Source organism: Magnolia sinica, chromosome 4 (genome assembly GCF_029962835.1).
Source record: "Magnolia sinica isolate HGM2019 chromosome 4, MsV1, whole genome shotgun sequence".
Classification (NCBI taxonomy): Eukaryota; Viridiplantae; Streptophyta; class Magnoliopsida; order Magnoliales; family Magnoliaceae; genus Magnolia; species Magnolia sinica.
The window spans coordinates 12340610-12361314 of NC_080576.1; the positions used below are offsets into that span (position 1 = coordinate 12340610).

General features: G+C 40.6%; 1 protein-coding gene across 4 annotated transcripts; it reads right to left on the reverse strand.

Moving 5' to 3' along the window:
* Positions 1 to 4172: 4172 nt before the first annotated feature.
* On the reverse strand, positions 4173 to 20411 carry LOC131242459 (uncharacterized). Of its 4 annotated transcripts, XR_009169639.1 has the most exons (3): positions 10032 to 10974; positions 9202 to 9931; positions 8365 to 8836 (listed from the first exon to the last, which is right to left on the reverse strand). XR_009169639.1 is itself a non-coding variant. In XM_058241105.1 (2 exons), exon 1 carries the CDS (start codon positions 20347 to 20349, stop codon positions 19855 to 19857), a length of 495 nt encoding a protein of 164 aa, XP_058097088.1. In that variant the 5' UTR covers positions 20350 to 20411; the 3' UTR covers positions 4173 to 4191; positions 19851 to 19854. The 4 variants fall into 4 exon arrangements, 3 of the variants coding, with proteins under 3 accessions (XP_058097088.1, XP_058097087.1, XP_058097089.1); XM_058241105.1 differs by lacking the exons at positions 8365 to 8836; positions 9202 to 9931; positions 10032 to 10974 and adding exons at positions 4173 to 4191; positions 19851 to 20411; XM_058241104.1 differs by lacking the exons at positions 8365 to 8836; positions 9202 to 9931; positions 10032 to 10974 and adding exons at positions 6979 to 7235; positions 19851 to 20411.
* Between the last annotated feature and the right edge of the window lie 294 nt (positions 20412 to 20705).

Consider the following 20705-nt stretch of genomic DNA (forward strand, 5'->3'; position numbering starts at 1 on the left):
CGAATGGCGGTGGTGTGAGAACCGATATAATATAATATTGAGCCCCAGACAAGACTTCTCCGTTCGTTTTATACCATTTAGAAAATGGGGGTGACTCCTTGAGCGTTCACATGGTATAGCTTTACGTAAAATCCAGACCGTCCAGAAATCTGACCCTAAAATATTGATTACTAAGAAGATAACATTAACTATCCGATTTATCTTCGAAGATGGACCGTTCACTATTTTGCTTAATTATCTATTTAATATAAATGATTTGAATGATTAGGATCGGTTAATCAGTGTATGAAATGGATGTCCCATCCAGGGTGGGACCCACAGTCTAAATATCTGGACCATTGTTTCTAAATGGTGTGAAACTGAAGTTGCCGGATACGCGACCAGAGGCCTTGAATGGTATACACATTTTATTGTTTTAATTCCGTGGGACCCACTTGTCGGTGACTCAGTGTGGGTGGGCCATGCAGATGAAATATCGAGGATCTCGCCTTTCCATTTGTGGCACGTACGTAGGAGAAACTGGCATTCTGCACATCACACTTATGTGAGGAAAATGGACGGACGAGGATTTCCTGGGAAAGCCTTTGGCAGGAAGTTCCTGCACAAGGATGCTGGGTGGGGCCCACCGAGATGTCTGTGTGAAATCCACCCCGTCCATCCGTTTTGAGAGATAATTTTAAGACGTACGACAGAAAAACATATGTATCCAATGCTAATGTTGGTCACACGAGAGGAAATAGTGGGAATTCAGTGAGCACCGTTGAAGTATTCTTATGGCCATGCATAAGGCTATATTTTTGTGTTTTCACTTCATCCCATTTGGAATGATCTTATAAACGGTTTGGATTGCATATAAACGTCAAGATGGAGCTCAGGAAGGTTCCAACGGTGGGAATTTCTTTCCCCGAATTTCCCTCTCGTGTGACCCACTTGAGTCTTGTATCCACCTCATTTTTGGTCACACGTCCTAAAATGATCTCGCAAAACGGATGGACGGAATGAATTTCTCACATATATTACAGTGGGCCCCACCCAGCATCCTTGCGCACGAACTTCCTGCGAGAGGCTTTCCAGGAAATCCGCGTCCAAAATGGACGGTCCGAAAAATTCGTAAAAGTTGAGATTATGTGGATCAGACTCACAGTGAACGCTACATGATGAATGGCCACGTAGATCCCACGTGTATCATCCGACGATGGTAACCACGCTCTGCATTGTAGCTCTGATCGACGGCACATGCAACCAAAGATAAATCGACTGGAACATTCCAATCTCGGAGGCAGCAGGTGGCAACAGACCAGTGGCCTGGTTTTTCGGCAAATGGGCCAACCTTGTCAGGACTAAAAGCCCAAGTATTGTGTGGGAATACTCGGGTCGCGTAGGTTCGGATGGTTTAGATAGGATCGGTAATGTATGGTACGATGGCCAGTTTCCAACCGCAGGTGCAATTTTGAATGATGATCTGAACCGTTTCTTGGTCTGGATTCTATGCCACACGGGCCATCAACGAGTGGTTGTGTATGTGAATTAATATTTTATAGCTCTTCTTCGAGTCAAAGATCATCAACGGACCAAGATTATAAGACCGTAGCTTTCTATAGGACAGCAAAGAGAAGATGAACGGTTCATATCTAACAGATGCATTCGAGGCTGGGAGCGGATTAGGTGCTGCCTCAGCCTCACCCAACATGGTGCGGCCTTGACCGTGGCTCACCTTGATATGTATTACATCGTAATAATTGCCTGCCTCGAAACACCGTGGTATTCCAGCCATCTAATTCCATGTTTGGAATAAAAACTTTGCAGGGGAAAAACACCAGACTAAGCAAAATCACATTTGGTGGGCCGTGAAATTGCAATCAACTGTCCATAGTCATAATAGATGTTGTTCACTTGTATATATATAATCAGAATGTCACATGTAAATGATATATGAGGTTGGACGGCATGGATAAATACATGCATCAATGTGAGGCTGCGTGCACCGTGGATTTCAAAATCCACATCAATATTGATAGGATCATACGCAATTCATGGGACTAAATGCAATTCCATCCCACTTAATCTCAACCTTCCTCATCTTCTCAAAATGGTGGATGGAATTGTAGGAGCCAAATGCAGTTCTATCCCACCTAATCTCATTTAATATCCTGTGCCAAAGGCCCCCTCAAAAATAAAATAAATCTATATCTTGGATGAGCCATACCATGAGAAAAATGGGCCGACTGTTAAAAATTTCATATGAGCAACAAAAGTACTTTTGAATCAAGTTGATATTTGATTAAATTTTTTTTTTTCCTTCATTAAGGAAGATTGGGTGCCAAATAAACATAATGGTAGGATCCAGGAAGCTTACAACGTTGGGTGTTTAATCACCTCTGTTTCCAATAACGTGGTCCACCTAAAATTTGAATCTGCCTCCTCCTTGGGCCATTCCCTAAAATAAGCTACCAAAACAGATGTACCGTACATTGAGGTGCGCCCATGGTTAAGCCGCACCTAATCCGCTCCCTTCGGGGATGGAAACCGGCCGCGTAGCACGCTGTGGCAGGGGCACCATACCCTATCCAACACAGTTTTGGATCTGTGGCCACTGATCACCAGCTCGAGTTGAGCCTATCGTGGCCCACTTGGCAGAGAACGGTCTATATTTTGGGTGTTACCATGCATGGATAATTTAGTCCGGACAGATGATTTTGGGCATCTAAATGTTTCCACGATCAAGCCGTTTATATGATGGGCCTGATCGTGGATTGGGGACACCTCTCCCCGTTTTGAAGAGTTAAAAACCCTTTGAGAATCGAACTATTTGAATATAAACCTGTCAACCTGGACGTGGACGGTTCCAGTTATAGACAAGTCTGAAAGTGGGCCCCAGTGGGTGGCATGGATGTTGTGGATTATTTACATGGAACCATTTCTAGATAATCTAAACCATTAATCTGATCAGCGCCAGGATGGATTGAGAATTCCATGAAAATCATTGGCCTCCTCCACCCTCCAAATTCAACTTATTTTGGGGTGTCACTCAAGAACAAGGTGGCCTATCAAATTAACGATTTAGATTAGGAACCAAAAGAAAAAAGGGATCGTAGTTCCGGTTCATAAGACGAGCCTGCTTGTTCGTTGAGTTTGGACACTTTTCACGCTTCCTTACAACCATCCATTTCTTCTTACGTGACCCACCTGATGAGTTGTCCTGCCTGATCTTTTCGGTACGTTATTTGCACGGCAGCGGCATCTGATCCTCACATGAAAAGTTATTAGTGTGCCACGTGCGCAGTGCTGGTGAGGATGCGCTTGTGGAGCTAGCTAACCTCTGCTACACAGATCCACAGATTTTCAAAGGGGCATACCTATTCTAGCATTTTGGAAAGAGAGATTCCATTTGGTAGGTCATTGCAAAGAAGGTCTCTGCAAGTGCACCTGACAAACATATCCGACGCTCCAGAATTTGTTTCGGCCTACCACCACATAAGGATCTGAGGGACGATTAGTTAAGACCCCGGAGGACTACCATGGGATCTACTTTGATTTATGTATTCTGGATCCGCCTCATCCATATGTTTTTAGATCCAATTATCAAGTGGACCGTAACATAGGAAACAGTGGTGATTGGCCATTAATGGGCCACAAAAGTTTTTGATCAAGCCGATATTTGTTTTTTGTTTTTTGTTTTTTTCCTTTTCATCAAGGCATAGGTGACCTTATTAATGGATTAGATGGCGAATAAACACTAGGGAAACATTACCGCGTGCCCTTGAGAAGGGGCTATCAATCACCACTGTTTTCCATGTTATAGTCCACTTGATAATCGGATCTAGTCATTTTTCCTAAAATGATCCGTGAAAATAGATAAATGGCATGGATGCAAAATACATACATCAAGGTGAACCCCACATTTAAGTGCTGCACCGTCCTGGGTGAGGCGGGGTCTCAACTAATCTGCTCCCTGAGGATCCCATGTCCCAAAAGCCGAGGCGGAGACCCAACTCCAGCTAGCTAGTAGGTGTATAAGCTCCTTAGCCCCATCAATGTACTACTCATTTTGAGAGCTCATTTTAGAGGAGAGTCAAAAAAATGAGATACATCCACAGCTCAAGTGGACAACAGAAAGGAAACTGCAGGAATTGAGTGGCTTACCATTAAAAACTTATTAGAGCCCACTACATTGTTTATATGCCATCCAACCTGTTAATAACCCTGGATTAAATTAAAACACAAATATTAGTTTGATCCAAAACTTATATGGGCTCCAGGAAGTTTTGGATGGTGGGCCTATTTCCTGTGGTGTAGTCCACTTGAGCTTTGGATCTACTTCATTTTTATTTTTTTTCTAACTCATGCCCGTAAGATAGCTGACAAAATGAATATTAGGTAAAACATATACATCATGGTGCACACTCAGATCTATAGCTCAACTGGCAGACTGAGTGGAGATACCTCGTTTTAACACTTGAGGTCGTGGTATCGATCCAGAGTGGGGGTGGCTAACATGGAGTGTGTGCCCTGACATGGGTGTGTACTAACAAGCTAACCCAAATATATATATATATATATATATATATATATATATATATATATAAATATACATCATGGTGGGCCACATAGCTTTGACTGGTGTACCAGCAAGCGCGTCCAAAAAGAAAAGGGCTTGTACGGGGGACAGCCATCCTCTCAGTGGCCTACAGAAGTGACGGTTAGAGCGTGCAGCCGCCCATTCAACCTGCAAACTTAAAACTGTTGGGTAACGATTGTCGCATCACTCGAGTGCATATCACATGAGAAAATTACAAATGTCCCAATCTCATGAGCCCGACTTTCGAACAGGGAACCTACCTGCTCGCAATTTAGATTGTATATGTAAGGCTATAGAGGGTCTATCCAAGCCATTGATTTGACTCCCCTAATGATGGATGGACCGTTCTCAGAATATCCTTACCATTGGTCAACTCCAACCTTTCTGTTGTTAGCATGCAAATACGTTATTAAACGGAAAAAAGAACAAAGACTAGGATCTTTGAAGGGGGCATAAGTCAATGGTTTAGATGCACATGGCCCCACATTTACAACTAAATTTCGACTTGGGAAGTTAGTTACTCACCCTCCACTTTTATAATGAGAAATACATTAAAGTCTTTAACAAAAATAGGCAGTTTGGCTCATCTGGGTAACATGTGTATTAAAGAACGGGTGGCTAATATTAGATCGACCAACGGTCTTGTTTAACTTAGGGCCTGTTTGGGAGCGTGGATTTGGAACCCCCAGGATTTGAAACCCCCTGGATTTGAAATCCTCCCACTGTGTTTGGCACCCTGGAGTGTGAATCAACTTTAATCCAAACGTAGCTATGCATGGTATATTTGTAGAGGTTTGAATTTAATTACTAAATCAACTTTAATATCTCTAATTAGTGAGAAACGTAATTTTTGACACAATGGTTGTGATAAGCCCACTGAAATATATGCTTTGCTCGAAAATGATGAAATTCCAGGTCTCGCATGGGCCACAAGCACAAGATCATATCTGAGTGACTAACCAACGATTTTTAATGGTTGATTTACATGGACAATGTGTGGACAGTGCTGATCATCATTAGTGGGCCATGTGCCTAGTAGAATGATAGTATAGTAACACACATGTTACACCTGCAACTATTGAAATGATTTTAGGTGTAATCTAAGCTCTCACCGTAGATTTGAAACCCCCTTAAAGAGGGGATTACTTTATGCTGCCAAACAACCAGGGGATTTGAAACCCCCTCAAATCCCATCGAATCCACTATGCCAAAAGACCCCTTAGCACTTGTGGCCCATTTAATAATTGGGCCATTTTAGCAAGGGGGCTAATGGTCATCATTTTTGCTACCTAGTTTTTAGGTATGCACCCTCACCTTAGCCCAAAGGTTTAATGTGGATCTTCAATTTATTGATAATGGAATGAGAAACTTTTGTGTCAGGAATTATAGCGTCTGGATGCATCAAAATGTCATCAGAGTCCTGATGTACAGTTTGCACGTGTGGGACCCAGGGTTTTGGAACTCAACCATTGATCTAAAGTAACTACAGCAGGTGGGTAAGTGATGCCGGGATTATCATATTTTTTTTTTTAGAAAAAAAAAAAAGAAAAAAGAAAAGAAAAAGAAAAAGGAAAGGAAAAGAAAAGAAGGATGATATCACATCTCAAGGCTTGGAAAGAGAACAGTTAAAAGAAAACACAGCAATGATCATATGGTAGTTAAAGATTAGACAGATTGAATCATGCATTCAAACTCCATCCACGGTTGTAGTTGTAGCACGTCAACAGCCCAAATCACAGAATTTTGGAGAGGTGGTCTACAATTCCTCTTTCTGGATTATTATTATTATTATTTTTAAACTGAAATTTTCCATCTTTTGAAAATCCACCATCAAGAAGGGCATTTAGATCACAAGATTGATGTAGTTGGTTGACTCCTTGACTAAGTACATAAAAGTATTTTAAAGTTTTTTTTTTTCTTTTTTTAATGTGTTTCTTTAATTATGAGATTGATAAGATTATTAGTGTTAATATATATTAATATAATTATATAAGAAGATGCTCCAATGCTGTTGGAGCACTGTGAGTTATAGCCCTTCTAGTTGCATTGAGACACTTAAGAAGTCCAATCCATTGATCTAAACTGTTTCAGTGGGTCCAACACATATTTCATTGACTATAGCATGAAAACAAACTGATCTGAAAAAAAAAAAACCATTTGACCAATGACCTTTAATACAGATGATTAAGACTGTTTGCACAAAATAGGTCCAATTAACAATTGTATCCATCTATTTGTTGAGCCATTATCATGGATTGCAAATGGATTCTAAAGAAAAACTTTTGTTAGGCAATCATAACCATCCCATCCATGTGTTGGAAAATGGATGGCAGAAGAAAATCAGGCCAAAGCAAAGATGGATTGGATCATCTAGCTGGTGAGATTTTTGCACAGTAGTACATGAAATGTTTTTTGTACTTGATGGACAGTTCAGGTTGATGGATTGACTCTCCAAATGAACTGGTGCAAAAAGGAGAATTCTGGAGCATCTCTCATTATATAATCATTGTAGATGTACATCCATAATTTTCACATAACATATCAACATGCCCACTGATTAGCAGTTCCTGTCACCTGAGCTATTCGCCACAGTGCATCCCGAACTAACATGGGCCGCGTCTACCTGAAATCTGGACCGTCCAAACTGTAGGACCCACTACAGATGGATCATAACAAAAAAATTACACTACTGTTGACCCTCCTTACATAGTAGTAGATGCTAATAATAGAAGAGTGAAAAAAGTAGAAAATCATCCAAATTCGAGTATTCAACATACAGATTCCCATTAAACAAAGGTGAGGACGTTCAAATAAATTCAACTAATCAATCAGTGTGAATTTCAGGCTATGCTACATCCACAATGAGGCCCACGATTTGGACGACCTAGATTGGTACGCATTCAGTGTTGTGATGATCATCCCATTTCCTATAATAGGATATGATTTTTCCATGACTCCCACTTTTCTCTCCAATGGATGATTAAAGATGCAAAAACAGGGATTCTAGAACATAGAATCATCCAAAAAAGAATTAAAAAACAAAAGAAGAAGAAGAAGAAGATTGTGTTCGCATGGTGGACACCAAGGGGGCGTTTGGATCATAGGTTACTTAGGCTACTTATGCATCAAGTAGCTTATCTTGGTTTCTATTTATTAAGTTGAACTGATTAAGTAACTTTAAGTTTTAAAAAAGTTACTTATAATTGATCATAAACCAAACTTATCTCAAATAAGTAACTTATCTACTGCTATAAGTAGATGAAAAAAAATTAGCAGTATACCTTTAAAAGAAAAAAAAAAAAAAGGAAGTAGAAAAAGTAACTTATTTGGTAGTATCCAAACAGGGCCCAAGAGTCTGTACACATCTCCCACCATCCAACAATGGTAGGAGGGAACATTAAGGTGAATTTCAAGAGCCCATTTGAAAAATTATTGTGCTGCTTGCTTGATTCCAAACAACCATCTTTTATGGGGGATAACATACGCGCCGATCCTCAATGGTGCCAGTGCTGCCAGTGTGCATTGAAGTGATACGAAAAAAGGACAAGTTATAAACAATTCAAGGAATCAGGCTGCTCTATTTCTGCAAGACCCAAAAATACATCCCCTCCATTGATTCTTCCTTTACCTGTCCTACATTAGTCCCATCTACTTGAAGAGAACTCATCCTTGAGATAGCCAGTGACTACGTACAACCCGCTGGTGCGTGATACTCGAACAAGTCTAAATGATCACGATATCACCATTTTTTTTTTAAATTTTTAATTTTTAATTTTTTTTTTTAATTTTTAATTTTTTGAGAGAACGAAATTTGTTAAGAAGCCTGCCAAACGACAAGAAAAGAATACAATGCAATCAGTGCTTTACAATAGAAAAAGAAGCACCCGAAGCTGCTTTAGCATTAGGGGCCCATCCTTTACAAGCTCCAAGATTATGTTAACCACCCTGTCAACCGAGGAACTTCCATTTCGAAAACACTGCACGTTTCTTTCTTTCCAGATGTTAATCACCCGCGAACTGAGGAACTCCCATTTCGAAAACACTGCATGTTTCTTTCTTTCCAAATGTTAATCCCTTGATAACGCAATCGCAACCTCACCATGCCTCAGGAAGATACAGGCATGGTCTGATCTGAGATGGTCCAATCTTCTTGTCCTTTCACTTCTTGTATGCTCCTGCTGGCAAGTGCTCCTTTTTTAGGTGAACCGTCACTAGATCACCTTCTTGAACACTTTTAAACACATGAAAAACCTACGCCTGTCAGGGAGCAATCCATCTGAGAAATCTTCTGGAATAATTCCCTTGAGTTCTCTATTCAATGGCGTTAATTTTTCTGAAAAGACGATAGGCTCTACACCATACACCAGTAGGAAAGATTGCTCTCCACTTGGAAAACTTTGGATAAGTTTTCCTCACTCATAGGGGCGAGGGTAATCTCTTTCCATCTTTGAACAAAATATTATTGTTATCCCCGCCTCTATGGGTAGAATCAACATCATACTGCTATAGTTATAGAAGCATCATAATACATGCTTCCGTGCTTCCGGAGCAACCACATCGCGCACAACCTCATCATTATAACATTCACCGATTGAAAATGAAACTCAGCAGCGCTCAATTACCTTGATTTTGCTGATTTTCTTAATCCAGCAGATTGTGTATGAATAATGATGATTTGTTGTCTTCAACTATAATTTATCTACCATGGCCTTGGATGCTATGTACTTGTTGTTGCCTTCGTCTATAACCAAATGACATATATAATGTTGCTTGTGCGTGTGGTCTTAAAGATATCATGCAGTTGTGGGTCCTTGTCCTGCTTCAAAATGTACATCACGAAGAGAGATATTCCTTGATCTTCATAAGTTCACTCAATTTTCTCTTTATCCTGGAAATTTCCATCTCTGTTCTCATCAGAATCCTACCTTCCCTGAGTTAGTGGCTGGTTAGCCATCTGTTTCTGAAGGCATTAGTTCGATTAATGCCCAAGTTGACCATACTAATAACATTTGGCCGGCTGGGGTGGGCATAGGGGTTTTGGGGCAATTTTTTTGGTATTGGTTACTCCTAGCTTGGCTTGTCCACTCTCTGAATCTCGGTTCATGACGGCAGGAGGCTGAGAATGTCCCTTGACAAGACTGTCCCTCAAGCCTGCATTGTAGCCAATGATGATTCGACGGTGAAGATTTTTCCTATTGCTCGGGTTTTTACAACAAGCCCCTCCAGTTGTCTCCACTCTGGTCACCAATTTGATAGCTTATTCAAGGGTTCAGATAGGTTGCACGATCACCCGATCTTGTATTGCCCTACGCAGTCTGCCGATGAACCCTGCTACTTGTTGCAACTCAGTCCCTGTCAAATCATTCTCCAAGGATAAGTATTAGAATTCTTCCGCACAAGCTCTCACCATATGGCTTCCTTAATAGCAATTATGGTACTGTTGGAACAATACCTAATCATAGTCTGCGGGGAGGAATCACGCTTGCATGAACTTCTTCATCCACGACCAAGTTCGTATTAGTGCCTTCGATTGCTGCGCTCACGAGAGTTGGAGTTGCTCCTGTGCTGAAGCTCCTTGAAGCTTATAGGCTACCAGCTTTACTTTCTTTTCCTCAAGGATCTCCATGTAATTTCACAAAAACCTCTCTATCTGTATAAGCTAGTTGAGGAAATCCTCAATGTGAAGTTGTTCATTGAAGGGAGAGCTACCGTGAGTTGGTAATCTTGATCTTGTCTAGCAGCTCCTCGTCCTCCCTGTTGGAGGATGATCCCATCCACCTCCTAATCGCCAGACTCATCACCATTGTGTTAGAGTCTACAATATGGCATATGTGTTGGACTTGGTAATGCAAGGGCATTTTCAAACTAGGCTCGAGTGGGGTTGCCTATGGGATGCAGGGGCAAACTTGGGGTGGGCAGCTCGTGTGAGGCGGTTGGCTCGTGTGAGGCGGTACCCATGTGATGTGGGGCCCACGAGGGGGGTTCGGCCGAGGTCCTAACCCATGGGATGTGGGGCCTGGGCTATGAGATAAATGGATTGATTTGCGATGCTCTATCAGTTCGAGCTTTTAGAGCAAGTGGTTAAATGTGTGGATAAAGAGAATAGATCACCATTTGCTTATCAAGAATAGCCCTTAAATCTCCAAGGAGAGAGAAATCTCTAAAAATGAGAGACAAAAATTAATATTATTGATGAAAAGTGTTGCTTACAATGTATCTAATGTGGTTATATAAGTAAAAGAAACCTTAGACCCTATTTTGACTCGAAATTGGAAACTTTCCCATACTAATAAAATTTGCCAAAAAGCACGTGAAAGGAAATAGTATTTCTTCGAAAACCTTATTTTCAAGAAACTGTGGGAAAGGAAATATTAATTTCCTTGTTTGTTTTTCAACAAGTTTTTTATAAAATAAATTTTATTTTATTTTATTTTTTAAAAAAATCTTGAATAAAAAAGGTAGTCACTAGCATGTGCTATATGAGCACATGTGGGAATGCTTAGAGATGAATAGTGACACTGACACATGTGGCATACACGCATATGTGGGCACTTGAAGCTGAATTGTGGCACGTGTGGAACATGTGAGATGCTTGAAGTTGTATGATGGCACATGTGACACAAGACACGCATGGGCACATTTGACATGTGAGCACTAAAGCTAGATAGCGGCACTTGTGCACATTGGCACAATTGGCATGTGGCATATTTGGAGAATTGAAGATGGATAATGGCGCATGTGGGGCATAAGTAAGATGAATGGTGGTACATGTGGCACAATAGCACATGTGGGGGCAAGAGGAGACGGATGGTGACACATGTGGCACATTAGCACATCGGGGGCTCTTTACACATGTGGGGCACAAGATAAGATGGATGGTGGCACATAAGGCATAGTGGCACATGTGGAGCATGACCGAAGATGGACATGTGGGACTTATCTAATATGCAGAATTGGCCCACGGACCTAGTTGTGCATAGAACGTGATGATCAAGAGAAGGAATAGGGCGTAACTGTTTGACACACCATAGATGAAAAAGCAGAATACCAGAATACCAGAGAGATAATGCTAGGATCTTCCTCTCCTTGACACCCAAATAATAGAAGAATCGATGGGACTTTCCTTTCTGTGTTGTGGTGTGGGATCGGGGACCTAGCCTTCTTTTATAGATTGGCTGGGGTGCAGAGAGTTTGAATCCCATCACAACTCTCTCCCCATGGCTCCACACGTTAGCATCCTAGTAGTCTTCAAACAACCACTGCATATTATAGTTATAGCATTCCACCCCATGCGAATACTTGGCAGATACACTGCGCAACTCACACTGAAGTGGGGTCCACTGGTTTACCCCATCATACAGTCCAACCCATAGGATAATCCAGACCGTTGATCAATAAGGCCCACCTTATAGAGTTCTTACATTCTCCAACTTGGGCCATATTGAGCAATGTCAATGATTAATATGTTCAAATACTTTTGAAAACGGGTTTTGATTTTAAGAAAACATCCAAATGGTTAACCAATGCAATTGTTGGATAATATGGGTAATGCTATTCAATCTGGTTCATCAAGACTGTCAGTATCTAATTGCGGTAGTCGTCACAACATTTAATTTAAGCGAAATGAGGCTATGCACGGTCTCAACTACTATCAATCTTAATGACATAGATCAAGAACTAGGAAATGTGGTATAAGGATTACAGACTTAGGGTGATGACGCGTGCCTATTCTTAAGAGGTCTTGAAGCTTTTAAATGTCTCTAGCAAGACATGACTGTAGTTCTACCTACTCAAATTTTGCACACACACACACACACACACACACACACATATAGAAGTAGAAATAAATCTTTATATCAAAATCATCAAATTTTATCAAATGAGATCTCTAGAATGTCTATGAAAATCAAAATACGCTCAACTCCTAACTGAAAACATCTGCAGGATCAATGACTCTCATGGATGTTACGTGCTCCTGAAATGGCGTGATAGGGAGCCCTTTAGTGAGCGGATCTGCAATCATCTGTTTAGTGCCGATGAACTCCACAGACACCTGACGATTCTAAACTCTTTCCTTTACAACAAGATACTTGATGTCGATATATTTCGACCTTAATGAATACTTGTTGTTACTAGAGAAGGAAATTACAGCTGAATTGTTGCAAAATATTCTCAATGGTTTCAGGATATGCTCCAGTACCCACAAACTTGAGAAGAAACTCTGTAACCATAATGTCTGATCAGATGCCTCGTGACAGGCAATGAACTCAGCTTCCATGGTGGATGAAGCTGTGGTAGACTGGCTTTTCCAAGACAACTCCTTCAACCATCATGAAGATGTATCCTGAGGTGGACTTCGTAGTATCAACGCAGCCTGCAAAGTCTATGTCTGAATATCCAATCAACTCCAATTGATCAGATCTTTTATATGTGAGTCTGAAGTCCTTCGTTCTCTGTAGATACCATAACACTTTCTTTGTAGCTATCCAATGTTGCATTCCTGGATTAGATAGGTATCTTTCCAACATTCCAACAACAAAGGCAATATCCGGTCGCGTACGGACTTGAGCATACATAAGCTCCCTACTACTGATGCGCAACGAAATTCCTTCATTCGATTCTTTTCTAAATCATTCTTTAGACACTGAAATGGGCCAAATTTGTCGCCCTTCACAATGGGCAACTATCTGAAAGTACAATTTTACATGTCATATCTCTCGAGTACCCTAATAATATAGGCCCTCTGTGATAGGCTAAGCAGTTCATGTGATCTGTCATGACGAATCTCAATGCCAGTGACATAAGAGGCGTCACCAAGATCCTTTATTTCAAATATCTGAGATAAGAATTTCTTAGTGTCACTCAACATCCCAATATCACTGTTAGCCAACAAAATGTCATCGACATACAAAATCATCATAACAAACTTACTCCCACTGATTTTAATATATATACATTCGTCTGCAGTGTTTTCTACAAAACTATATGAGGAAATTACTTCATGAAACTTTACATACCACTAGCGCGATGCCTGTTTCAACCCATAAATGGATTTCTTTAGTTTACAAACCAAATGTTTTGAGCCATTGGGTGCAAAGCCTTCAGGTTGTAACATGCATACATTCTCATTTAGATCCCCATTGAGAAATGCTGTCTTTACGTCCATCTGATGTAACTCTATGTCCATATGAGCTACCAGAGCCATTATAATCCTAAATGAGTCTTTCTTATATACTGGTGAGAAAATCTCCTTAAAATCAATGCCCTCACGCTGGTTAAAACCACTGGCAACAAGTCTGGCTTTATATCTTTCGACATTACCCTTGGAGTCCCGCTTGGTTTTAAATATCCATTTACAACCAATCGGCCTTATTCCAATGGGTAATTCAGCAAGATCTCATACTTTATTGTCCCTCGTGGATTTTAACTCATCTTTCATGGCATCAAACCAACGAGAAGGATCAACACTTTGTTTGACTTGTGTAAAGGATTCAAGATCCTTTTCCACCCCTATGTCAAAATTATGCTCATGTAAGTATACGATGTAATCCTCTCGATTTACAAGTCTTCTCTCTCTCTTTCGGATCTTCTCAATGGTTCAGCTTGTTGAGTGTGATTTTGATTTTTATTTTCCTCATCAATGGTTTGTATATAAGGTTTTACGTGGTGTTTTGCAGTGACTGCAAGATCGACTGCAACATTAATATCCACGTGATCTTAAGTAACTATGACTGGAGTCACAGTCCTTTGTTCCTCAAATACGAAATTTCTAATGTTCGTGCTCCCACTGTTTTCAGTGTGCTCAATAAATCTGGCATTCTCAGTCTCAACAATCCTAATAGAGTGGGAAAGATAGTAGAATCGATAACCCTTTGATCTTTCTAGATATCTAATGAAGAAAAAACTTACAATTATAGGATAAAGCTTCTTTTCATGCGGGTTATAAATTTTGGCCTCAACAGGACAGCCCTAAACATGCAGATATCGAAGATTTGGTTTCTCTCATTTCACAACTCAAGAGGAGTTTTGCTTACTGCTTTGCTGGGGACCCTGTTAAGTATATGAACTGCAGTTTTGATCGCATCACCCCACAGGGATTCTGGCAATATCGAATTGCTAATCATGCTTCGCACCATATCCATAAGGGTGCGATTATGCCTTTCAGCCACACCACTCTATTCTAGAGCACCAAGCATAATGTACTAGGCGACAATGCCACAATCCTGTAGGTATCTAGCGAATGGCCCTGTATTGCATCATGATTTGTCAAATCTGTCATAGTATTCACCACCACAGTAAGATATCTGACAACTTTAATCCTTTTATCAAATTGATTTTCAACTTCAACCTTATAGATTTAAAAAGCATCCAGGGCATCTGATTTCTCACTGATAAAGTAGAGGTACCCGAAACGAGAGTAGTCATCTATAAAGGTAATAAAATATTTGTGTCCACTCCACGAAGCCGTAGGGAATGGTCCACAAATGTCCGTATGTATCACTTCTAAGAGACCTACACTCCTGGTTGCACATTTCTTTCTAGTTGTCTTGTTTTCCTTTTATGCAATCAATGCACACTTTATAATCAGAGAAATCTAGAGAATGGAGAATTCCTTCTCACGCAAGTTTTTCCAATCTCTCACAAGATATATGACATAGTTGCCTGCGCCACAACATGGAGGAATTCTTATAGTCTAGCCTTCGCTTGGATACTACTTTATTTCCATGCAAGGTATTAACATTATAGACATGTGAGGCAATTAAGTCTAACTAGTATAAGTTGTTCACTATAGAGTCGGTGCCAACTTTAATCGAATTAAAGTAAATACTAAAACTTTTATTTTCAAATTGAAATGAATATCTCGACTTATCCAAACAGGAAATTGAGACTAAATTACACCTTATAAAAGGCACACAAAATGTATCTACTAAATCCAAAAAATAACCAGACTCTAACTTAAGCCTATAGACGCCAATTGCCTCCACGTCTACCTTGACACCATTGCCTACGTATACTGAGCGCTCTGCATCAGTTGGTGGCCTGGCCTATAGTAATTCTTACATGGAAGTGCATATGTGAATGGCAATTCCCAAATCTATCTACCAGGAATCCGCCAACACATCGGTTAGATTAGATTCAAAACAGACAAGAACAAAATGATTACCTTTCTTTATAAGTCATTTCTTATACTTTTCACAGTCTTTCTACAGATGACCCGTCTTTTTGCGAAAGAAGCACAAATTGTCTTTGACTCGTTTGTGTTTCGATCCATTTCCAGATTGATTCACATTGTTACTTGAGAATCCATTATTAGAACCTTAGTTCCTCTTCCTTTTCCCATTCTGCTTATGCCCATGTCTTTGTCCTTGTTCTAAGGTTACCATGTTTACGTTTTGTACTGTACCTGACTATCTGATCCTATCCTCCTCTTGAACACACTGAGTAATCAGTTCGTCCAATGTCCAATTGTCCCTAAAAATGTTATAGTTCACATGGAACGTACCGTATTGAGGAGGTAGGTTGTTCATGATCAAATGAACCAGTTGATCATTAGTAAGTACAAGGCCTAGTAAGCTGATCTTGGAAACAACCTCGATTTGTTCTACAATGTATTCACGGATATTTCCTTTTCCGTCGTAGGATGAGTGGGTTAATTTGTTCAAAAGAAAACCCACTTTAGCTTTATCCGATTTCTTAAATCGTTTTCCCATTTCAGTTAGGAAAGCTTTTATCTTATCTACTTTAGGCATAGTACCTTTCATGGATTCAAAAATCGAATACTTTATGACTTTTAGGCATGTGTCAATCGATCTGAACCATGCCTCATAACGATTAATCTCTGCTTTAGAGGCATCCTCGGATGGTATAGGGGATTCAGGTTTTATTAGGGCAAGATCTAATTGCAGACAACCCAGAACAACTTCAATGGATTCCTTCCATTGAGCATAATTAGATCTATTTATGGCAGGACATGATGTGTATGAGTTGGAATCCCGACTAAAATGGAAGAGATATGTACTCACATTAGTGAGTTATTTCATAAAACAATTCATGAATATAAACAAATATTAGGCAAAGATAATCAATTCAGTTGCTACGGGAGACATCAACTGAATTATCTAGGGTGAAGATGGGCCCAACCATCACATCCTGGTGAGAATCTGTTACTTCATCATCATTCCTCCTGTGGGAGGTAATGATAACATGTCAGTGATCTTCCTGAACACGAAGCTAAGTGATGTCAGTTATATAAATCTGAAACACTCAATACCTGTAGGTGAGATGAGTCTTTCAACCTTACATCACCACTATCATTTACTTTACCTGTTCATGTCTCAGTCAAACAGTGATTGTTTGTATTTTCGTCACCATCTGCATGGAACATGAACGCAACCACATGCAATCCTCTTTATCCCAATTTCACAAGTTAGTATCAGTAAAATTTTCATCGATTGAGGTCACCATGGTGGCTAATACAATCGAATCCAATTCTACAAATTTAGACTTAGGATTGCGATTATAATCCTGTCCCCAACGGATTATATCCAGATCAGTCTGACATGGCCCATAAGGTGGTTGATATTGATCTTTGAAAGTAAGGAACTTTAAAGGGTAACAAGCGGTTATGTTCCACTTTTCCTCATTCTAAAAGATCTATATCAACTCCTAAAAACTATGTAATGAGCCTATAATAAAACCGAATCAAGACTCTGTGTGATCTAGTCATCATCAATGAGCATTATAAGTCTAGCCTTTAACATTCACATGATAGACAATTGGTATGGATCAATTCAGATGGATGGATGGATATATCCTTACGTTAGTGCCCATAATATGGACAGATCATATCCAATCTTAATATCCACTAGATGAAAGATCATTATCTTTACCGTCTATCTAATGAATGAGCTAGACTACATGCTCATCATGAGCTCAATGTGTGGCCCAGATCTCAAATAGTACTTAAAGAAGGACCTTGAATATTGAATGGTTATAATGAATTTAATTGTTCTCTGTACTCATGGTCCATGAATGTGGTCCTCTACAAGGATTAGGAATGATCCCAATTAGCCCAAACCCATCTGTAGTGGGCCCCACCTACTGGACAGACCCAATATCATAAGTATACAATATATGGGTCCTGGTCCTGACGCAAGTCCAGAAGGTGGACTAGAATCGGGAATATGGAGGCAGACCCGAACTTATGCATGATTGTATCCGCATACCCGAATTGTTGTAATTCAAATTCGCAGACCCTAATAGGTGCAAGTTGGATCCGCAGACCCGAATAACAACTCCAATATGCTAAAGCCTTATACGAAAAGACTCTGAAAGGCAAGGGAGGAGTTTTCGCTGTTCTCCTGATGAGTGGAGGGGAGGCGGCTTTCCTTCCTCTGCAATGACTTTCGGCGGTCCCAACGACGAAGCAAGATTCAAAGGAGATGTCTCCAACGTCATCGGAAACTAAAAAGTGTGACCTCCGGTGATAGGAACGAGAGCAGAAGTCGACGGTAATGGCTAATAGAGCAAGAAAAGGGGAGCTGCAAGCCATCATCTACGTCTGTCTCATCGAAGGACGACAATGGCTGCCGACCTCTAGATATCATAGGTAAGACAAGGTGAAAGTCCTAATGTGATTAAGATCCCCAAATTTATGCCACGTTTGGAGATTAAAATCCCTAATGGACGATTTGAAATTGGGTTTTACGGGGTTCGAAATTTCCCAATTACATCTGGATTTGGGATTCAAAGGACTAAAATTCCCAATCTGGGGTTAAGATTCGAAATCCCTAATAGTTGGATCTGGATTTGGGGTTCTGGTTCTAAATCCCTAATGGCTGGGTTTGGGATTCGAAATCCCTAATTTCATATACTGGAATAATGGTATTAAAACTTGAAATCCCCAATTTCTCTGAATCAAAAATCCCTAGATTTTGATATGGGATTCGAATCGGAATTCCCTAATATCTGGATTCGGGAATTGGAATATAAATTTCCCAATTTAGGGATTTGGGATTCGAAAATCAAAATAATACTGGATTTAGGGTTTAAGATCTAAAATCCTTAATTTGATTTCGAAATTTGAAATTCCGATATGCCTAATTTGGGATTCAAAATTCTGATTTCTAAATTTGGAATTTGAATCTCCAATGGCTGAATTCGATCAACCATACCTATGCACAGTGTCTCTGATACCAACTGTGGGACTTATCTAATATGTGGAATTGGCCCACGAACCTAGCTGTGCATAGAACATGATGATCAAGAGAAGGAATAGGGCGTACCTATCTGAGACGCCATAGATGAAAAAGCAGAATACCAGAGATATAATGCTAGGATCTTCCTCTCCTTGACACCCAAATAATAGAAGAATCGATGGGGCTTTCCCTTCTGTGTTGTGGTGTAGGATCGAGGACCTAGCCTTCTTTTATAGATTGGCTAGGGTGCAGTGAGTTTGAATCTCACCACAACTCTCTCCCCACGGCTCCACATGTTAGCATCCTGGTAGTCTTCAAACAACCAATCTGTATTGTAGTTATAACATTCCACCCCATACGCATACTTGGCAGATAAACTGCACAACTCACACTGAAGTGGGGTCCACTGGTTTACCCAATCATACATTCCAACCCATAGGATAATCCAGACCGTTGATCAATAAGGCCCGCCTTATAGAGTTCTTACAGGACAATGTCTCGTTTTGCAGATGGTGGTGCATTTGGGTTTTAACCGTCAAGAAACCCATTTTCCTTCCACCATGAAAAATGCATTTCCTAAGGGTGGAGGTGGGAAAATGAACTTGTTTATTTTACAACAAAGATAGAAGGTAGGAAATGGCGTTTCCCACAATTTCCCACAAAGAAAGGCTTAACAAAAAAGTGAGTTTCCCGGGAAACACTATTTTCTTTCCCATGCTTTCCATGAATTCAAATAGGTTCTTAGATTACTTAAACAATGACTCTAGACCACAACCAGACTTTTAAAGCCATAAAATAACAAAAATGGATCTTACTAGAAATAATAAGCTTAACTCAAAACCCCAATTTGAAAAACAAATGAATTTTACTAAGCTGTTTATACACCACATGTACAATTATCTGCCAGAGTATCGAACAAACGCCAACTGACAAAACCAGCAAATGGTTTTTCCAATTTGCTGGTTGAAAATTTCATGAATTCACAGATGCAATTCATTATTATGAAAAGAAAGAATAACATAAGAATTCTGGCAGAACTTTGAAACGAATAGAGCGAGGACAAGAAGGCGCACTAGATCACGAGGGTTTCAACGTCTGCTGAGAAGCAAGGGAGATGAGAGATCGGAGCTTGGCAATGGCGGAGGTCTTCCCGGGGGGACAGATGGAGAGAGACAACTGCAGTGAGCGGACAGCGTCGTCGAGCTTGCCCGCGGCGAGGGCCGCGCAACCCGCCTTGTAGGCCTGATCGGCGAGGCGAGCATCAAATCGCTGTGGTTGTTGTTGAGGGGTGATTGCAGGGAAGTGGTTGAGGAGAGAGGAGGCGTGGGCGTATTCGGAAGCAGCAATGGCGGAGTCGATCTCGGACATTAGGGCTTCCGAAGAGGAAGGGAAGGTCTTCACACCATCAAAGACGCTCCAGCAATGAGATGAAGAGGAGGATCGACCAGAGCCGGTGGTGGTAGTGGTGGCGCCACAAGACGCCATGCTCTCCCTCTCTCGGTTTGTTCGGCTTTTCTTTCTGCAAAACGCGATGATTTGAAAGGCAAGGCTAGCGTCGGACGCGATTTTCATACAAACACTGGTTGCAGGGGAAGCAGATCGGCTGGTGTGCCACACAGCAAAGATAGAGCTGTGGTGTGGGTACGTGTCGTCCGAAGACGAGCGCTGACGCTACTCGAGCACCGACTTGTACGAACGGTTCAAAGGAGATCAAAGTTACATGTCCCCATAATGATGTATTTATTATATCCACACCGTTTGTCCATTTTTGGAGATAATTTTAGAGCATGAGCCCAAAAACGAATCATATCCAAAACTCAAATGGACCACACCAAAAATAGCAGCTGGATAATGATTTTCACCGTTAAAACATTCATAGGGCCCGCCGTAACGTTTATTTTCCATCCAATCTGTTCACAAGGTCACAA

Coding starts and splice junctions, on each gene's coding strand:
- LOC131242459 (XM_058241105.1), bottom strand. CDS start 20,349: ATGAAAATCGCGTCCGACGCTAGCCTTGCCTTTCAAATCATCGCGTTT.